This window comes from Poecilia latipinna, unplaced genomic scaffold (assembly GCF_001443285.1).
Source record: "Poecilia latipinna isolate Pla-1442-1.1 unplaced genomic scaffold, P_latipinna-1.0 Scaffold3519, whole genome shotgun sequence".
NCBI classification, from domain to species: domain Eukaryota; kingdom Metazoa; phylum Chordata; class Actinopteri; order Cyprinodontiformes; family Poeciliidae; genus Poecilia; species Poecilia latipinna.
In genome coordinates this window covers 25,465-40,654 of record NW_015116135.1, presented here as the reverse complement: position 1 = coordinate 40,654, position 15,190 = coordinate 25,465, and the positions used below count along the sequence as shown (strand labels likewise).

The 15,190-nt window shown below is 42.7% G+C and overlaps 2 protein-coding genes across 2 annotated transcripts; one reads left to right on the top strand and one right to left on the bottom strand.

Moving 5' to 3' along the window:
• Positions 1–2,358: 2,358 nt before the first annotated feature.
• On the top strand, positions 2,359–5,942 carry LOC106941146 (uncharacterized). Its single transcript, XM_015024088.1, has 5 exons — positions 2,359–2,707; positions 2,801–2,888; positions 3,140–3,173; positions 4,243–5,382; positions 5,781–5,942. Exons 1-5 carry the CDS (start codon positions 2,656–2,658, stop codon positions 5,940–5,942), a joined length of 1,476 nt encoding a protein of 491 aa, XP_014879574.1. The 5' UTR covers positions 2,359–2,655.
• A 6,019-nt stretch (positions 5,943–11,961) lies between these two features.
• srp19 (signal recognition particle 19) lies at positions 11,962–14,893 on the bottom strand. Its single transcript, XM_015024092.1, has 5 exons — positions 14,676–14,893; positions 13,404–13,479; positions 13,239–13,310; positions 13,037–13,145; positions 11,962–12,275 (listed from the first exon to the last, which is right to left on the bottom strand). The coding sequence occupies exons 1-5, from the start codon at positions 14,711–14,713 to the stop codon at positions 12,145–12,147; spliced, it is 426 nt and encodes a 141-aa protein (XP_014879578.1). The 5' UTR covers positions 14,714–14,893; the 3' UTR covers positions 11,962–12,144.
• Between the last annotated feature and the right edge of the window lie 297 nt (positions 14,894–15,190).

The following is a 15,190-nucleotide window of genomic DNA, read 5'->3' as shown; positions in this document are numbered from 1 at the left end:
TGTCCATCCATCCATCCATCCATCCATCTGTCCATCCATCCATCCATCCATCCATCCATCCATCCATCCATCCGTCCATCCATTATCCATCCATCCATCCATCCATCCATCCATCCATCCATCCATCCATCCATCCATCCATCCATCCATCATCCATCCATCCATCCATCCATCCATCCATCATCCATCCATCCATCTGTCCATCTATCCATCCATCCATCCATCCATCCATCTGTCCATCCATCCATCCATCCATCCATCTGTCCATCCATCCATCCATCCATCCATCCATCCATCCGTCCATCCATTATCCATCCATCCATCCATCCATCCATCCATCCATCCATCCATCCATCCATTGGACCCAATGGCTTTTTGCCTAACAGGAATGTTTCTGGGCTGTGGGGGTCAGAGGTCAGAGTACCCAGGGATCCATGCACATCAGAGCAGATTAGAGCCAAACTAACAGCTGCTTTGTGTCCAGAGGTGAAGCAGATGGACTTGGTCCTGGAGGTTGAACCAGTTCCTTCCTCAGCAAAACCACTTTAATGTACCGATGAATGAACAGAGCCTGGGCCTGTTGTCGTGTCTCATATTCTGGTCTAAGTTCAGAGTTAGTTTCTAACAGATTATTAGAAAATGTCAGAAACACGTTTTGCATTTAAAGTCCAGTCATCCTGAGTCACATTCAGGTGGAACTAAAAGCTGTGAACGTTTCCTGCAAACACCAACGTGGCGTTTTGGGTTGAGCAACAGCTGCAGCCCTGCAGTCACACCGGACCGGACCGGACCGGACTCTGGCTCACAGACTGAAGCAGTCTTCACTGTGTTCCAAATTATTATCCCAGTGATCACAGGAACTAAAACCAAAAGCCATTTCAATGTGAAACATCTCAACAGTGACATGTTAACGTTGGACCTTCTTTTGATCAGCTGATCGATTCTTTTATCCATAAACCTTTAAAGTTTCTGCTCTGATTTCTGCAGGAGTCAGAAAACCTTCCAGAGCTGCTGATGATCTGAACCCTCAGGTCTCCTGCTGAGGAAACTCCAGAGGTTCTCAATAGGTCAGAGGTCAGAGGATGATGGTGACCAGACCACAGCAGCCAATGACACCTTCAGGGGCCCTAAAGGGCCCTGCAGCTCTCTCTGGCCCACAGCATGACTCCACCACCTCCCTGCTGACGTCCCAGCCGTGTTGGGACATGGTGTCCGTCCACCACTGGGTCCATCTGGACCATCCAGGGTTGCTCAGCAGCCATCAGTCTGAACGTTACTCCTCATGTCCTGCTGGGCCCACTGGGGCCGATTCTGCCTGTGGGCCCGGTTAGTGGGGGCCGAATGTGGTTCCTGCTCATGGAGCCTCTGGAGGATCCGACACCTTCAGGTTCCACCAGCAGCTTCTAGTCACTGTTTGCTGCTTTAAGGGATTTCAGCAGCTGCTCTAACAGAAACCTTCCTCGTTGTGCCTCTGTCTGCATAAACCCATCTTTGTTCTGAATCAGCCACAGATCAGTACGATGACAACGCTTCACTTTTACATATCTAATGTTTTCATACCTCGTCATACGGCTCTAAACTATCTGATGATTTTCAGCAGAGATCTTTTCTCTCCCCATATCACCTGAAACCTGAAGCTGGTTAATAATGTGGATCATCCTTCAGGTGATTTCCTTTCACTGATTCAGAGACCTGAGACTCAAAACATCTGTGGATTTAATGCCACAACAAAATGAATCTTTATGAAACTTTAATCCAGTTGCATAATAACATGGAGAAACAACCAGCAGCAGAGGAAGTGTTGCTTCATGATGAGCAGAGACTCTGACAGTCACAGAGTCGATGTTTTTCCTCTGCTGTCATGATGAGAGCAGCAGAAAGACTGGAGGAGGTTCTGGTTCTGGTTCTGGTTCTGGTTGTGAAATCAGCCGTTCTGCCATTCAGAGTTGCAGCAGGTTAAACTCTTCAGCCTCTAATAACTTTCCTAAACTCATAAATATAAACATCATGTTTCTGGTCAAGTTTTATGTTTTTATTTATTTTAAAATAACTCAGTAAATTAATGACACTATATTTCGTAATAAATATTTATCTATAATTCTCAGTTATCTTTTTAAAACATATATTTATTTATTTGTCTGTAAACGATGCAGATCCCTGATCATATTTCAATGTTTCCTTCAGGAATTTATTGTTTTATCTGAAAGTTAAAACTTTACAGATTCATCATTTTAGGAAACAAACAGATGAAAGTTGAATCTGCAGGATTGATTTGAAACTTTTCACTGAATTTATGTTTAAAAACTAAATGAAAAGTTTGAATTTATTGTGGATTTCTTCAAGTCTCATTTCATAGGTCAGATATTTACATACACCCGGCCAAACTGGGTCAAAGTTCTGCATCATGAAGTCTCCTCCTCTGTGGGAGGATCTGATCCGATAAAAACCAAACTCAGCTTCATCGACTTCACCTTCTTCAGCCGACTCCCTCCAGGCTGATTCCCTCCAGGCTGATTCCCTCCAGGCTGATTCCCTCCAGGCTGATTCTCTCCAGGCTGACTCCCTCCAGGCTGATTCCCTCCAGGCTGATTCCCTCCAGGCTGACTCCCTCCAGGCTGAGGTTCTGTTTGCTGCCTGTTTCTCTGCTGCAGCATCATGGCGCCGCTGAGCCTCCTGGTCGTCTTCGGCCTCCTCATCCTCTCCACCGGTATGACCTGCACAACGCTGACAGAGAATTTAAATGATGGGTTATTGATTATTGATCAGGGTTTGTTGAGTGATCGGTGTCTTAATGCTGCAGAGGGGAGAGGCGTTCAGGAGGAGCTGAGCCCTGATTTCACAGCTGGAAGTTTCCTCAGAGGAAAAGATGAACATCTGGAGAGAAGCAGGTCAGAATCTGGTTTTATTACAGAATTTATTATTAATAGATATTATTAATAACTCATGTTTATGATCAGCTGAGAGCCGATCAATCACTGAAACAATTAATTCAGCTCAGATTCCAGAAAACTCCAGTTTTAGTCAGAAATGACTGGAAACGTTTTTATTTCATAATCTCTTTCTGTAAAAACTGAAATTATGTTTTTAATTTGTTGTTTTCACCATTTAAAGATAAAAACTAAATCATTTCTCCTTCCAGACTGATTCCAGATCAGCTGCTCCACAATGAAAAGGTGAAGATTTTATTCATCCATAACTTTACAATAAATCTGTTTTATATGTAAAAACATAAAAGATGAGAACAAAATGTTATCATTTAAATTAGAGTCTCTGCAGTGAACTGGATGAAATGATCCTGGATGAAGGTCAGAAATGAAAATGTGTTTTAAACGAGTCGATTCTGAAGTGAAGGATTTGAACCAGCACAGAAAATAAAACACCAGAATCTGATTCAGGGCCGGTCCAAGACTTTCTGGGGCCCAAACCAACATGGTGACACCAGCTGCTTCAGCTGAGTGAAACAAAACGACACGAATGTACAAGTAACTTTTCAACAGGAAACAGGATTAAATAATTCCTTACTATGGAGGAAAACGTTTCAGTTCCACTGGTGGATTTTTTCACTGATAATAAAACATTTTTCTGTCTTACAGATGAAATAATACAAAGAACAAGAAGTTTTACATCAATATTAAGAAATGACTGAAAAAAGCTCAAAATCTGAATGAAAAGTTGTTTTTTATTTCAGGTCCTTTAAGAAATTTGAACCAGAAATCAGATCAAAAGTAACATTTTGTGTTTTGTATTTAAGTGTCGCATTATTTTAATTATTTAAAGTAATTTCAGCTGATAAACATTAAATTTACAGTAAACAAGTTGAAAAGTTAAATGTTATGTTTCCCCAGCAGAGGCAGCAGGACGATATTATTATTATTATTATTGTTATTACTTTTATTATTATTACTTTTATTATTATTATTATTATTATTACTTTTATTATTATTATTATTATTATTATTATTATTACTTTTATTATTATTATTATTATTATTACTTTTATTATTTATGTCACAAAAATCAAAATTGACATTTTTTCCATGTTTAATAATGTTTGTATAATTTAACGTTATTTTAAATATTATATTTTAATCGTGCTAGCTCGGTGCTGTTGGGCCCCCTGGTGGCCTGGAGGTCCTAAGCAGCCGCTGAACTTGCATTGCTTTGGCCCGACTCTGGGTTTATCCCGTCCAGAACCGCAGCAGAACCTTCCTGTGTTCTGACCAGAGCTTGTTTGGTTTCCAGGTTCTGGACGCCTCCTTGGTTGGTTCTGACCAGCAGACGATGGCGGACCGGCTGCAAAGCGCTGCAGAGGTCTCTCCCTGCTCCACACAGGAAGTTCTGGTTCCGACCCGCAGCACCGACCCATCAGACGGAAACACCAGGCAGGAAAACGGGTCGGAACCGCAGCAGCGTCTCCCGGTCAGCAGAAAGCTCTACAACCAGACAGTCTGTGGGTCAGAACCCGACCAGCAGAACCCTCAGATGGATCAAGTACTGTATGAAGCGGACCCGGTTCTCAGAGCCTCCAGAACCCCCAGAACCTCCAGAACCTCCAGAACCTCCAGAACCCCCAGAACCGCCCCCAGCCCAGATGACCCCCTGGTCCAGTTTGACCAGCAGCAGATCGTCATGCTAGCAGACGATGAGGTGGTGAGAACAGCTGCAGCTTCTCTCTTCCACAAACATCCAGCGGTCAGTTCGCTTCACGCCGTCCGTCCCCGGCACCGAGTCCGGCAGGTCAAAGGTCAGGCGGCGCCTCTGTCGGAACGCAGCAGCCTGGTTCTGGTGGGTCACGGAGCCAGAGAGCCTTCAGGAGAGATGAGGATATCGGGGTACAGCTACCAGGACGTGGCCAGGATCATCCAGAGCAGCTCCAGGATCGGCCAGAAGATCCAAACCACCGCGGTGGTGGCCTGTGGCGCGGGATCGGACCGCCGCTTCCCACAAGCTCTGCTGCAGACGCTGCACCGAGCCGGCCTGGAGACGGAGCTGCACCTGTGGGAGACCGCCGTCCAGGTGGCGGAGACGGGAGACGTCCTGAGTCAGGACGGAGCGCGGTGGAGATCTGGAGATCACAGCAAGAAGCTGGTTCTGACTGTCGGCCGGACCGGAGAGATCCGGAGGAGGGACGACCGCCGAAACTGCACCGGGCAGGAAGTTCCCACCAATCAGACGGCGCTGCTGGGNACCGGACTCTGGCTCACACCGGACCGGACTCTGGCTCACACCGGACCGGACCGGACTCTGGCTCACACCGGACCGGACTCTGGCTCACACCGGACCGGACTCTGGCTCACACCGGACCGGACTCTGACTCACACCGGACCGGACTCTGGCTCACAGACTGAAGCAGTCTTCACTGTGTTCCAAATTATTATCCCAGTGATCACAGGAACTAAAACCAAAAGCCATTTCAATGTGAAACATCTCAACAGTGACATGTTAACGTTGGACCTTCTTTTGATCAGCTGATCGATTCTTTTATCCATAAACCTTTAAAGTTTCTGCTCTGATTTCTGCAGGAGTCAGAAAACCTTCCAGAGCTGCTGATGATCTGAACCCTCAGGTCTCCTGCTGAGGAAACTCCAGAGGTTCTCAATAGGTCAGAGGTCAGAGGATGATGGTGACCAGACCACAGCAGCCAATGACACCTTCAGGGGCCCTAAAGGGCCCTGCAGCTCTCTCTGGCCCACAGCATGACTCCACCACCTCCCTGCTGACGTCCCAGCCGTGTTGGGACATGGTGTCCGTCCACCACTGGGTCCATCTGGACCATCCAGGGTTGCTCAGCAGCCATCAGTCTGAACGTTACTCCTCATGTCCTGCTGGGCCCACTGGGGCCGGTTCTGCCTGTGGGCCCGGTTAGTGGGGGCCGAATGTGGTTCCTGCTCATGGAGCCTCTGGAGGATCCGACACCTTCAGGTTCCACCAGCAGCTTCTAGTCACTGTTTGCTGCTTTAAGGGATTTCAGCAGCTGCTCTAACAGAAACCTTCCTCGTTGTGCCTCTGTCTGCATAAACCCATCTTTGTTCTGAATCAGCCACAGATCAGTACGATGACAACGCTTCACTTTTACATATCTAATGTTTTCATACCTTGTCATACGGCTCTAAACTATCTGATGATTTTCAGCAGAGATCTTTTCTCTCCCCATATCACCTGAAACCTGAAGCTGGTTAATAATGTGGATCATCCTTCAGGTGATTTCCTTTAACTGAGCTCATCTGGCAAACTGACCAACCAGATCTCTGGATTTAGTTACAGAAGAGACCTGAGACTCAATACATCTGTGGATTTAATGCCACAACAAAATGAATCTTTATGAAACTTTAATCCAGTTGCATAATAACATGGAGAAACAACCAGCAGCAGAGGAAGTGTTGCTTCATGATGAGCAGAGACTCTGACAGTCACAGAGTCGATGTTTTTCCTCTGCTGTCATGATGAGAGCAGCAGAAAGACTGGAGGAGGTTCTGGTTCTGGTTCTGGTTGTGAAATCAGCCGTTCTGCCGTTCAGAGTTGCAGCAGGTTAAACTCTTCAGCCTCTAATAACTTTCCTAAACTCATAAATAACAAACTCATGTTTTTAATCATCACAGCACAAAATTAGGATTTTAATTACCAGAATAAAATAATAAATTAAGAGAAAAATTTGTTTCAGTGATAAATATTTTGTCTGCAGTCTGATAAAAACCTCAGGCTGTTAAAATATGAAGAATTTATTTGTTTATGAAACCAAACTTCATAAAGATGCTAAACATGATGGGTATTTTCCTCAAACCTTCATTTAAAGAACCACAGACAACGTATATGAGTTTTCTGAACAAGCTTTTGCAAAAGGAGAAGTCTCAGCAAACTGCTCCTCCGAGCCGTTCAGAGCGTCTGAAGACCTTTGGCTGCAGCTTGTCTTTTATTATCAAGTAAAAGGAAGGAGGACAGGTAAGGAAGACAGCAGAGACGATATTTTACTGCACACAGACAGTTTCTAAGGTAGGGAGTATTACGGTTGATAAGGAGGCACCTGAGGAAACATAATTCAAGGTCTTGGAAACACAGTTAACTGTTTCACATGAAGACGAACAGGCAGATGGGCCTCCAGCTCAGTTTATACACCCAGAAGGAAGAGAACACTTTAAACTGAAAATCACAATAATACTGAATGTTAATTAACTATTGATTAACATTAGACTGAATATGAACTAAAGTAATAACATGATAAAACCAAAACATCTCTAACTAAGCTTCATTTTAAATGTTAATTATTTTTGTGTTGTTTTCATAAAATTATTACTTTATTCATCTAATATTACACCTTTAATCTGATAATATTATGACTTTATTCAAATAATTAAAAGTTAAACTATTACTAGTTGACCCAGATATTAAAACATTTGTATAATAATAAATCAGTTTAGCAGGTTTTCAGTTTAATTTCCTGTAAAAGTTGTTTTATTTTTTTATGTTTGTTTTATTGATAAATTGGGTTTAGGTGAGGTGAGAGAAGACGCAGGCAGACCCAGGAATAAGGTGATGAAGGAGCATCAGGGATGTACACACAGGATCCGACAAGAACAACAGGTGGGTTTAATCCACAGGGAGGGTAATCAGGGAACGAGACACACCTGGGAACAATCAGCCTGGAGGACATCACTAGTACTCACAGGGAACAGAACTAACTAAACTCAGAAAAAAACTAGAAATGAAAACACAGATCACCACATTATGGACCAATTATAACTTGAAATATTGACGTCGGAGGTCAGAAGGATGTCTCATTGTTATTTTATTCATCAGATGCTGAAAGTTTTAATATTCTATCAGTAAATAAATATCTATTAAGTTGCACATGGTTCAGTCCATGATCCTCTTTTCGTCACGTGTCACCTAATAACACAAAACAGCAAAGACGTCATATTGCCTCTACCAGGTTAAGTCCCAGTGCCACCATTCTGGACTAACCTTTCACCAATTAAATCATTTAACAAAATCAAACTGGACAACTATTACTTTCCAAAAATAAGGAGAGATCACCACATCATCCCGTTTCATGATAAGGGTTGCAGAGACTGAACTGTGGGGCTGCAGGAGTTTTCATCTCTATTTACACAGCAACACAAATAAAACATAAAATAATGCATAGAATGACCTATAACAATATCACAGATCAGGATGAATATGTGTCTTTAAAGACCAACGTGTTGGGTTCTGCTGTGCTACAGTGTTTGTGTAAGTATGAGACCTCCTCTTCCTCCTAGGATCTTTGCTGCAGCGCACAGAGCTGCCGACGTCACACTGGCTCCGCCCCCATGCAGAAGTGGAGAAAACCTCCGACAAACAAGAATTATAATGGCAGAAGTAGGAAAACTCAATGCGTTGCCCGAGACATGTTTTGAATCATCAGCCAAAACTGAGGCAAAGATTCTGTCATGAGTCGGACATCAAGTCTGTAAGGTTATTAACGGGAAAAAACGATGAAGCCCAAGAGGAAAAATGGTGAGCAACACAAAGTCTAGTTGGATGTGAGTGTGAACGCTGTCAAACACATTTTACACACACAAAATGGTAACGACTTAAATAACACCGGCTTGTGAAAATCTGCCTTCAGGAAAATGCTTGAACATAAACAGGAGCATAAAAAGATGCTCAAAGGTAAACACTACAGTTACTAAAGCCTAACTACCTTCACTTATTGATCTTTGATTTGATTATCAATAAGTGCTGTTTCGATAAAAATGGGTTTTACCACCAGTTACCTTTGTGCTGAGGAACATGTGGGAGTTTCCGTTGATTTGGGTTTAGAAATGTAATAAACTGTATTCCGGTCTCTAATAGCTCTGGGTTTACATGTTCCCCATTGACAGGCCTTCATTACGATTTCAATTGTTTTCCTCAAAATCATTAGAAATGACCAGCGCTGGCCAAGTTACTGGACGTTCAGTTCCTCCAGATACTTTGGGACAAATAGGGACTGCTGATTGGTCGGTTGCTGACAAACACCTGGAGTGACTGACAGGTGGCGCCATGCCGCTTCATCATCAGGCCTGCCTGAATGTGAGGAGCCGCTGCTGGGTGCCTGATGGTCGGCCTGGCGGCAGTCAGCAGGGCGGAGCAGTTCTTTAATTTAGAAACTAAAGTATTCCCACATGGGAAAGATTTTCCTCCTTTTTGTCTCCATCTCAGCCACCGCTGATGAAAAATTAACTCTTTTCAAATGCAACTTTTCTGATGAGCAACCAAATAACCACAACAACCCATGAAGCAGCATGAGTCATTGTGCTTTTATTTTGAAAACCTGCTATTATAACGGAATAATCTTGTCCGTCTGTTGTAGTTTTGGAGCTGGAGCACTAATCATATGATCCAAATGCATAAAAAGTGCTGAAATTGCCCTTTATTGAAGTCTCACAAATCACAAACTTAGTTTTAAATATTCTGCTGTTACAGCAGAACAATCCAGTCCAGGTTTGAAAAGTCCAGGTGTTGTTGTAGTTATTTTTACTACAATACATGAAAGATACTGAAAGTAGTGAAAAATATGTGGAATCGCCATGTTTCCTGAATCGGAAGTCGGAAACCGTCTTCCGCTTCGTGTCTCTCAGCGGAACATCCTCGTGTTGGAAACGTTGGAAATGTCTCTCATTTAAGCTCCACCACCACTACTGGCTTTGCAGAAACTTATAAAAAGACTTTTCACCCGAAAGAGAAATGAGCGACCTTTTATAAAAAAGTTTCTCTGGATTTTAAGAAAGTTGCGATCGCTTTTTTTCTCCAGACTTGCAGCAGGAAGGAAAGAAAAACTCCTCAGAAATATCAGTGAAAACTGTTGGAATCACATTCTGACACTTCAAGCTATTCATTATGTTTTTGAGTCCGGGTATAAATGCAAGTAAAAAGATGTTAGTAACATTCACTATTCCTTCACTAAATAAAGAAGATCACTTTTTATGTTTCATGTTGCACAATTTTAATCTGCTCAACAATTGTGAACATAGATGCAGTGTCACCTGATTATGTACAATTAATTTAATCTGACTACAGAGTATGTTCAACAATACCTTTTATTTCATTCATCCTTTTAACTTAATGAACTCAGGGCTAACTGTGTGATCCTCAGGCTTTCAGAGAGCACAGCACCCCCTAGGGGACAAAGAGGATCGTAAATTAGAAAAGTCATCCTGGTATATTTGGGTCTTTCTGGTGAATTTTTGGTTAAAATGTTTGTTTTTCATTCATCGGGTAGAAAATACAGAAATTTTATTCAAGGAAGAGAAGAGATAAACACAGGTGGGCTGAATGAGCTTCACCCTCTGAGGCGGTGAAGTGACAGCAGAGCCGAGGCTGTAATTACTGCAGGACGTGTTGGACACATTCCTGGCTGACATGCTGAGATAACCATCATGGTGAGTGATTCCTCAGACCTGCAGCAGAAAGACAACCGTCACAGATCCATCATCACCTGAGCCACTGTCACACACACATCAGCCATGACCAACCCATGCTGCTGTCAGTCAGACACCGTGGTTTCCATTTTTGTACGTCCTGTCAAGATGTACATGTGTACCGAATTTCATGATTGTAGGTCAAAGCAGAGCTTGTTGCTGATTTTTAAAGATTTCTAGGGGGCGCTGTGGAGTAATTGGGCCACGCCCACCATATTGAAAGGTAAATTGAAGAATAGAATAAGGGGCAAGGAATTGAAGAAAGTGTAAACTTCTCACTCCTACATTTTTTGTGTGCAAGTGTTTAAATCTACGCAGGTACACACATATAAATATGTATTCTTGATTTTTATTTGTTTCTTATTGATTTGTTTGAAATGGTTCGTCCTTCTGTCATCAATACCAGGTTTTCCCTGCAGAGTCTCAGCAGAGCTCACCACCAGTAATCTTAATATCAGGACATTTACTCAGAAAGATCGAATAAAGCCCCGATCAGCAAATAAGAGTTTCAATAAAACTGCATGGTAATCAGTTTAAGTGAATCTTTGGATGGCTATCGGTTCATTCAGCGAATGATGATCCAAATCATTCGGCCACTAGAAGAAAAAAATGGTTGAAGGACAACCTCAACCTCACAGGGACAGTAACTCCATCTCAGCCTGTCGATGGCACAAAAACAAAGTGCAGCACAAAGAATTTGTCCTGGTTGCTTCACACGAACAATGTGCAGGATGAAAATGTATTGAAATAAATTGGATAAAATCTGTAACACTCAAAACTGCATTAGTCCAGAAATTAGAATGCATCTTTCCTAAAATAATGGTCTGTCATTTTTTGCTAAAAGTTTTTTTTCTTTCGCTTTTCTTCCAAAAATCACTTTTGGCAAAAAATGTCGATTGTTTTAGAAAGATGAGGACATGTTATGCTGGTTGGATCATCTCTCCTGATGGAGCATTTATTTGTTCTCAAACATCTCCAAGCTCCTCTGACTCTCCTTGTGCCAGCTCAGGTAAAAAGCAGGACAGACTGAGTTGCTTCAGAGCATAGAGGGGTTGGTTCACCATCAGCTGACTCACTCGGCTTTCTGAAACTAAAAACCCAGGAATGAAATCTGCCTGAAATGGCCCTGAGGACCGTTTCTGCCTCAGTGCTGCCCTCTAGTGTGCAAACACTCCAACTACCACACAGTCAGTTTGATTTTCCTGTCCAACAGAAAATGACCACAGAACGGCCTGGTCAACGTCTGGTTCCTTAAGGTTTGGTTTTATTATTTTTGGTTAGGTTTTGTTCACGACAATTTAAAAAAATAATGCTTTACTGTAATTTTGCAGTTTTCTAGTATTTTATAAAGAAATTTAAACAGAAAACTTTTAAATTTGCTGTAAGAATTTAATCTCCAGCATGAAAATGAAAAAAATGTAAACTCCAATCAGTTAAAGGTTCAGTTTGTTCTCATCTTTCTGTAGGAAGATGAATGATGATGTCTGACTAAATGACAGAAACCAGGAGATGAAATGAAACGTTTAAAGATGTGAAACAAACGTTTTATTCTGCTTCTCCTGCTAAAGAACTGAAACATTTACCATGAATTCTGCAGAAGATATAAAACTTCCAGGAAAAATGAAAACAAGCAGCTGGAGTTTCAGGATTTAGTTCAGTCCAACGTCAAACTCAGATTCAACCTCAAGAAGAAGAAAGTCTGAGGTCATTTCTTCTTCTTCTTGCTCTTCTTGCCCCCGTCGCCCTGCTGGGCGCTGCTGTCACTTCCTCCGCTCTTCTGGGTTCGAGTTTTTAGTTTGGGGATCATCTCAGCGACGTAGAACATCACGTCCTTCCCTGGACAGAAGAACCAGACAGAAGAACGTTACGTTTGAACCGAAACGGGTCGGTTCTGATCCGGTTCTACTGCAGAAGATCAAAGTTACTGAAAACTTTACATCCAGTCCGGCATTTACAGGCTGGAGGATAAAAACCAGAACCAGGAGAGAAAATAGAAGTCATGATGCTAATTCAGTTAGCATCATTAGCTAACTTTGAGCTGAAAATTACCTTAGCAGAACCAACTATTAGCTCGCCTTTAGCATTAGCTTCAGCAGAGCTAATGTTTCTGATTCGTGCTTTAGAGTTAGCGCAGCAGCCGGGTTCTGATCAGAACCAGCAGCCGGGTTCAGACCAGAACCAGCAGCCGGGTTCAGACCAGAACCAGCAGCCGGGTTCAGATCACGGTCTGGGTTTGGATCTTCTCCAGATGTTAGAGGAACACGGCCGTCTCTTCTCACAAAGACGATTTAAAACCGCCTTATAAAGCCTGGCTGAGGAAGAGGAGGATGGTGAGGAAGAGGAGGAGGAAGAGAGTGAGGAGGAGGAGGAGAAAGAGGGTGAGGAAGAGGAGGCTGAGAAAGAAGGAGGATGGTGAGGAAGAGGAGGATCCAGCTGCTGGGCAGAACCAGATGCTGAAGGAGAGATGAGGAACCAGAAGCGTCTCTGATGGATGGAGGAGGTTCTGAGGTTCTGGTCGTTTCCAGCGAATCAAAACCTTCCAGAGTTTTAGAGTCTGAGCTGCAGGACAGGAGAAGCGCCACCTGCTGGACACTCACGGGATCTGAACTTGTCCTGACACAGACTGCCGTCCGTCTGCTTCAGCTGGACTCTGACCCGACCTCTGAACTGGACGTCCCGGTTCCACTCCCTGGGATGCATCTTGTTCTGGAAGACAAACGGAACCAGAACAGAACCAGGACGGATCAGGCGCCATGTTTGGACCCGGGAGCGTCTGTGAGGGAGGCGGTCGGGTTCTACCTCCACGTAGACGTTCATCCCTGCAGCCGTCAAAACGTCACGGATCTCTGCGCAGGACGGGTTCTCCACCGCCTGGAGACAAAACAGGAGCAGCCGGGTCAGCTGCCTGTCGGAACCGGGTCGGAACCAGGTCAGCGCCTCAGCTGCCCTGACAGAAAGACAAACCTTCTCTGTGGGGATCCTGCGGCCCTCAGCCAGCGTCTTCTTGCTGTTGATGTAGACGGGATAGACGCAGATGAACCTGAAACAATCAGGTCTGACATCAGCAGCTTCAACGTTATGGTTAAAAGATGTTTACATCATAAAACCTTAAATTTATCCTAAAAATCATTAACTCGGTTGTTTTGTGTGACTTGCAGCTTTGACATGTTGTGGTTCAGGAAACTTTTAATCAAACTACAGTCAGTCCAACACACAGCAGCTCTGATTTGTTCCAAATACACAAATTAATTAATTAAGTTTTGGCTTTTTTAGAAATATTGTATCCAAGATACCAAATAACCAACTTTTATTTAGCCAAGTTTTAATACAAGACTTTAAAAACCTGTTTTACTCTTTCACCAAGCAACAGGAATGCTGGACAAACGACTGGAACTCACTTCTTCATCTGTTTTAATGTAAAAAGGTTTTTAAAAGAGCTTCATTATTTAATCATGACCTTTTAACATATTGATCACATCGAGACTGAATCAGGTTGTCTGACCGAAGCGAAATAAATCAGGTCCAAATATAAAACCCTGAGGCGCCCCACAGCATTATATTAATTATATATATGTGTGTGTGTGTGTGTGTGTGTGTTAAAATAGCCCAAATCATCAGTGAAACATCAAATATAAGATATTGATCACTTTCTACCAGAACTAAATAAAAATATTTCTGTTTAGTTGTTTAATAAATTTTAATTCAGTGAAGTTTTCTACAGTAGATCCTGCTGGATGGAGACACGAGAGAAACTTTATGTGGTTAAAGAAAAACCTTAAAGCCTCTAAACGCCACAATGAATTCAGAGAGAAAAACCTGGAGGTTCAAACAGACTTCCTGAAGGAAAAGGGAGATGCTTTCATTCAACTTTTAACAGTTATCTCACATTTAAAAGAAGATAAGTTTGAAATTCGGAGTAACATCGGAAGGATATGTGGTTATGATCCTGAAACACAATAAAACGAAGAAGAGATCATACACGTCATGCTAAGGAGCTCAGAGCCAAGCCAAACTTTATGGAAAACCACCAGAGTTTGTATCTCCGGTGAGCTAAAATCAAAAATAATGTATGCCGAATTACAGAGAGAAGTTTATATAGATCTGTTTGCAGAAATGAGAGCAATTATCCAATAAGGGCGAGCATATTCTGTTGTTTTATTAAATCCATCAGGGCTTCTAGGGGGTTTCAGCTGGTTGAGGAGCTAGCTCCATTAGCTTTAGCTGAGCTGTGCTTACCTCTCTTTATCAGCGGGGTTTTCAGTCAGATGAGCCATAGTTGGAGTTAAAGCTACACCAACAACAGGACCAGTTTGATCTAAGCTCTCAACTCATTAAAGTCACGTAAAGAATGATAAATTATTCCAACAGCAGCTAGCTGCGGTAAACACACAGCGGACTGGAAGCTAATGGCTTCTTCTTCAAGCTTAGTGTGGTCAGTGAGACACCCTGGCAGCTTCTTACTGCCACCATGCGGCGACATGGAAATTCACAACGGATTCCTACTAAACTACAGAAATAGAGCCAGGATAAAAATAATGTTTCTCTCCTCTTATTTGTTCACACACTTCGTTGTTCTAATACTATTTTCTATCTGCTGAAACTGCTGCATAATTCTGAGTTAGTTAACGGAGGTGAATGTAGAGTTAACAGTAGATATGATCACTGAAAGTTTAGTGGGTTTTTTTTTAAGTAGAATAGATGTCCTTGGCATGTCGTTCAGCTGCACATTTCCAGTGATAAATCTTATGCTT